The 6000-nt window shown below is 44.2% G+C and overlaps 1 protein-coding gene across 1 annotated transcript in view; it reads left to right on the plus strand.

Annotated features, from left to right (window-relative positions):
• The window catches only part of TRPM5 (transient receptor potential cation channel subfamily M member 5), a 68386-nt gene extending 62824 nt beyond the window's left edge, over positions 1 to 5562 (plus strand). The window contains exons 22-24 of the mRNA XM_084855742.1: positions 382 to 454; positions 1394 to 1484; positions 4746 to 5562. Of these exons, the coding sequence (XP_084711868.1) occupies positions 382 to 454; positions 1394 to 1484; positions 4746 to 4849 (268 nt within the window). The 3' untranslated portion in view covers positions 4850 to 5562. The remainder of the gene's footprint in view (positions 1 to 381; positions 455 to 1393; positions 1485 to 4745) is intronic.
• Positions 5563 to 6000: the final 438 nt, after the last annotated feature.

The following is a 6000-nucleotide window of genomic DNA, read 5'->3' on the forward strand; positions in this document are numbered from 1 at the left end:
GTCAATTCATTTCTCACCTAAATCACCTCAAATAAAATAAATTCTTCACGTCATTTGCATCCCACCTCAGATCATCCCAAATCCGTACTTTCTCTTCAATAACAATGAGTTTGCAATCTCTCACTGTCCCTTCCCCCTTTTCTCCCCTCCCCAGCCATTGGCCATGCTGGCTGAGAATGATGGGACTTGCAGTCCAGCACATCTGGAGGTCACCAGGTTGGTGAAGGCTGCGATAGACCCAGCGGATGCTGTCCCAAACATGTAGTACATTCCAAGCCATGCATGCTCCAGGGCAAAGTTTGCGGAAGCTCCTCTAGCACCAAAGTTTCTTTGATCACTGTACGTCTGATTATTCGTATTATTATTATTATTCTAAAACAGGGTGAACCATCTTTCAAAGTATTTTAATGGTCTGAAAGAGCAAGACAAACGGCTTGGATCTTTGGAATCACAAGTAAGAATTCTGCTCCTTGTGCTTCGATAGTGCTTCTGTTCATGTAGGGCAAAATGTTCAGCCTGGATGAAATTGCATACATTTCTTCCAAGGTGTGTGTGTGTGTTTTAAAGATGCATGGACAGGATTGAACATCTCAGCTTTTTATTTTGGGTGCATTAGAAATGAAACCTTGATTAGCTAATATCTGGCCAAGGATTTGCTCAGACTTTGGTTAATATAAATTTATTAGCCAACTTTAAAGGAGATACATTACAGTTTATGACTACCTCTGGGCAGAAAGACTTTATTGTCCTCGACTGATAAAGTAGAGATCAGGCAATATCTGTCATTCAATATTTATGTTCCTGTCATACAATCAACTGTTCTTTTTAATCTCTCTGTAATGTGGAAGCTTTCTAATATAATTCTAATTCTGTCTTCATTTTCCATCTGTATTCTAAACCTGTCAAGGAAATAGACTTTGTCTACTGAAACAGAACTGCAAGTAAACCATGGCGCCTTCAAAATCTCGTTATTTTTTCACTCAAATGACACTTCAGTTCTGTAAGGCACTGTAGGCTGCTCATAGACTGGACAGAAGGCACTCGATTCCAGCAGAAGCGTTAAAAAGAAACATTAACAATGCAGTGCTAGACAAGTCCCTAGTCCCAAGTAAATGGATATACAGTTGTAACCTCATAGAATGTAATAATGATGCTTTGCTATAGCTTAGTTATCATCATCGTCATCATCATCATAATTGTTAAGCTTACAGCCTAATCCATGACCAGATAAACCCTTAAGATGAGATATACCACTGCTGTCCCACAGGAGAACATTATGCTTGTGTTGCAAACAGATTTGCCTTCGCAGGTCTCTTTTATGATTGTAATGCTAATGTATCCTTTTTTAACGGTAATGGAAAATGAATTGATGCTGAAACAATTTGTTTTGTAGATCAACTACTGCACAACTATCCTTTCCTCAATGGCAGATACCTTAACCAAAACCAGCTTGCTTTGCAACAGACCAGCTCTGAACTATGCATGTGAGTCAGGTGCTGACAGTGATTTAAAAATAAAACAAGGAAAGGTGTTTTTTTTTAATGGAAGAGAAAATGAACAGTAAAAGACTATATAGTGATGTCCACAAAAAGAAAAGAAAGCTCTGTTTACTACCCCACAGTTGATCAGAACCTTGCAATGGGACCAACATCCTTTGTTTTCTTAAGCCAATAATTATTTAAAGGCAGTATTTTATTCTAATAGGAGAGCTGGTGTGGTGTAGTGATGGAGTGAGCAATCCTATAGTGCCTAGACAGTATTTGGGGGGGGGGGCCCACAGGATCTTTTGGATTCCTGGATCCAAGGTCGGAGTCAGTGCTCTCTGCCCCCTCCCCCTCCCAGCCAGTACAGAGAGAACCACGCTGGCTGCCTCTCCGAGGTTGCAAGTGCCTTGGAGAGGAGGAAAAGGCGACAGTTCTGGGGAGGGGAAGGGACAGGGAGGTCAGCTTATGAAGAATTCTCTGGCCTCCCCAGCCTCCTTCCCTCCCGCTCTGCAGAGCCCTAGCTAGAGGGGTGGGGGTGGGGGAATGGCCATCTAGCAACAATGTAGAGTGGGAGAAGCGCAGAGGCAAAGATCGCATCCACACTCCTCCCACTCTGCATTGGTTGGCCGTCAGCCTCTGAGTTCAGAGGTCTACGGGCATCCCAATAGGATTGTGCCTTAAGAGACTGAGCAAACCCCCCATAGCCACAGCTATAAACTTGCTAAGTAGCCTACAGCAAGCCACTTTCTCCACCTCAACCCCCAACCCAAAACTATAGGGAGAGTAATACTGGCCAGCTATACACTATTATATGCAGGCAGCTGTGGAGTTCACTAGGTGACCCGAGTCCAGTCATTTTCTCTCAGCCTAGCCTGCTTCGTAGCCTTGTTGTGAGGACAAGATGGGCAGTGGTGGGCAACCACGTATACCACCCTGAGTTCCTTGGAGGAAAGGCAACATAACGAATAAAACAGAAATGTGTTTTAAAGTGTCTTGTAAGAAATACTGCAATTATTGCTGTCTCACCTTTCTTCTATTGAGCTCAAGCTGGTACACAGAAGGTTCCTTCGCGGTCTCCTAGCCAGGCTCTAACCAAACCCAGACCTGCTTGCCTTCAGCACGGTTGCTGTATGATGTGCCTTCAGACCGTGTCCAGAGAATGTGCGTAGTGCATGCGAATGCCTGAGCACTACTATTATTATTCGTTATTGCATTTATATCCTGCCTTTTCTCTTCTTCCAAGGAGTCCCAGGCAGTGTACGTGATGATCTCTCCCCTTCATTTTACCCTCACAACAACCCTGTGAGGTAGGTTAGGCTGAGAGTCAGTGACTGGCCCAAAATCACCCAGGAAGCTTCATGGCCAAGTAGGGGCTAGAACCTGTGTCTCATGAGTTCTAGTCCAACACTCTAACCACTACAGCACACATTGGTCCTCAGATATGTCTGCTGAAACCTTACACCCTGGCCCTCAGCACTGTTGCAACCTCACTTGAGTAAATGAGCTCTGAAGGCATCCAGTCCACTTTCTAGCTGTTGATGCCTGTGCAAGGGCTTTCCCATTCAGGTCAGTGTTGGACACGTGCAGTGTGAGAGGCAGGTAGAGAGTTATCTCTGATGCTGAAGCAAAGGGAGAAGCTCTTGCTCAGGCATTAGGCCAGCCTTCCCCACTCCCATGTTCTCTAGATGTGTTGGACTACAACTCCCACCATCCTGGGATGGTATGGCTGATGCTGGCTGGGGGTGATGGGAGCTGGACAGCACCAGGCTGGGGAAGGCTGCATTAGTTTATTGTGCCTGATGGAGCCCCCCACCCCAGTACATGCAGCCAGTGAATCAGGAGGTTACACTGGGTATAGGTGGGCTTTCCCAGCGGTGAAATTGAGAGCTGAGATTCCTGTAATTGAAGAACCATACGGACCCTATTCCACATGTGGTGCTTCCGTATGAGCAAAGGCTTCCCTGCTCGCTTCCTGTCTGTGGATGAAAGCCAACTTCATCAGATGGGGTTGTATAATGGGAATGTCCTGCTGTTTGCACTTGGATAGAAAGATGTCTGGCTGTGGCTGTTCATGAGATTAATGAGCATCTAGGTGGGATTAATGGATTTCCACTTTGCATGGCTATATCCACGGCCTTCCAGAGCAACAAGTCCCACAGGCATCGCCATGTCAGGCTGTTGCAGGAAAAATGACAGTTTGGGCAGTGTGTTCTTCAACTGGCATATCACACGCTTACAGAGGAAACAGAATTATAAACAGTGGAAATGCAAGAGGCCAGGAATATCTGCGATGTTTGTATGCAAAGCTCACATCTGTGCAAGATAAGGAGTAACTCGTTCACAATAGTAGTACTTGGTCATACTATCTTATCTACGCTAATTTTAACACCTATGGTGGAAGCTAACCCACGCTTCCCAGGATGATTACAGATGTTGCCAGCTTAGCATAGCTAGGGAGACAGCATCACCAATGATCGCCATTGGGAATGGGTGACTTATTTTCCATTTTGCATAGAAATGTCAGACCTACAACTCCTTTTCATTTCATGGCCTTTTGCCTCCAGTGTTTACAATTTTTTCCCTTGGTGCTCATGTCTATTTCAGAACTGAGGACATCCCTGAATTATTATTTCATTTCTATACCACCCAATAGCCGAAGCTCAGATGAATACAACTGATGAAATGGACTCTAGCCCAGGAAAGCTTATGCCACAATGGGCAGTATCCAAAGCTGCACACACACTAACGGGGCCCACTGCTGGAGCAACAGGAAGTGAGCAGATGCTGCAGAAATCAGAAGTGAGCCGGAATGCTCATTGCTGGAATGGGGCAGATCAGCAGAGCTGCCAGAAGGAAGCATGGCTGACCTGTCCTGTTCCAGAAATTAGAATTTCCACTCATTTCCGGAGTTCCTGTTAGAAGAACTAGTTCCCACTGTGCTCACAGTGGGTCCTGCAAGTGGAACAGGAACAATGGGAGCGCAGTGGCAGTACTGAATACTGCCCAATAAATCCATCAAGACTGTAAGGTACCATGAGCCTTTGTATTGTTCTATCATGATTGAACATCTGTACAGTAACAAGCACAAAGGATGCAAGCGAACTCTCTGGATGAGTTGTTTTTCTTTTTAAAGAAAATCAAAATAAGTTTGATGAATGGGATTACAAGAAAGCAACTCTGCAGATATTTAGTTGAACTGAGGGCCTTGCTGCGTTCTCATTCCTCACTTAACCAGAGTTTTCATTCTAAAAATCCTCACAGGCTCCATAAGTACAGGCACACATCAAATACCAGCATCAGAAAGCAATGAAGATGGAGAAGGCACCAGTCAGTTTGAAGATGACATGATGTACATCGATAACTAACTCGCACTCCAGATCACTTTACTGTTTTTGAGTGACTTTTTGGCACACTTGAGATGCTCTTCAATCACCTAAAGGATATTTTCTCTTAATGACAAGAGTACTGCTCTGTTATAGACATATAATGCTTTCCTGTGATTTTAACATTGCATCAGATTTGTTTTAGCATTGCTTCCAACAATCCATCTCCTTCTCAGCATTCTGAGATATTGAACTTCTGTTGCTGTTCTGGGGTTTGATACAGAATCATTCTGTATCCATTCAAGCAGAAGGACACCACCAGTGGAATGGGACTTCTCCATCCTCTCCTCCCCCCTGCAGGCCTCCACACCCTCCAAATCTGTTCCAGAGGGTTGGGGGACCCTTCAGAGTAGTTTTAGAGTGGGGGCTGCAGGGGAGGAGAGGAAAGGGCGTGGAAGTCCCGTTCCAACAGTGGTACCCTACCACTGGTAAAAGAGCAGTTTTGGATGGAAGCGCCTATCTTCGTGCAAATAAATCTTGCATGAATATGAAATTCACTCATATCGGGCCATTCTAAAGCTTAGTAGCAATAGCAACCAGAATTGGTACAAAGCATCTTTCAGTACTTTTCTCAATTCTCACTCTATTAACTACATCCCCAAGTGTTTCAGCCCAAGGAGAATTATGTCTTCTAATTAAATAGGTCTCCCTTCTATACAAAAAAAAAATAAAATCAAACTTCTGAATTAAACTCGAGGCCTTTTTATAAATATGTCTTTTTTATATCTTATAAATATCCCATTATATTTGCTGCTCTCTTCACTCTTATAGCTTGTCTGCACATTTCTGGGACTGTGAACATGGGCATCTATTGCTTAAGACAGGGGTGGGCAGAAAATAGATCTCCAGATGGTTAGGACATCAACTCCCGGAATCCCCTGCCAACATGGCCAATGGTCAGGAACGCTGGGAGTTGAAGTCCAAAACATCTTAAGATCTACTTCATGCCCACCACTGCCCTCAGAAGAGCAAACAAACTGGATATCAACACTTGCTCGTAGATAGTGCAGGGAATTCTCAAGGGTGCTTTTGTGTGTGAACTAGGCGGAAAACACTTATGATGATGTGTAATGTGCAAATACACCATTGTGCTATTTCAAAAAGCTCTCTCCACTTACACTATTGAAAAAGAT

The sequence above is a fragment of the Heloderma suspectum genome, chromosome 1, assembly GCF_057233095.1.
Source record: "Heloderma suspectum isolate Gila_16-S chromosome 1, 16-S_ref, whole genome shotgun sequence".
Lineage (NCBI taxonomy): Eukaryota > Metazoa > Chordata > Lepidosauria > Squamata > Helodermatidae > Heloderma > Heloderma suspectum.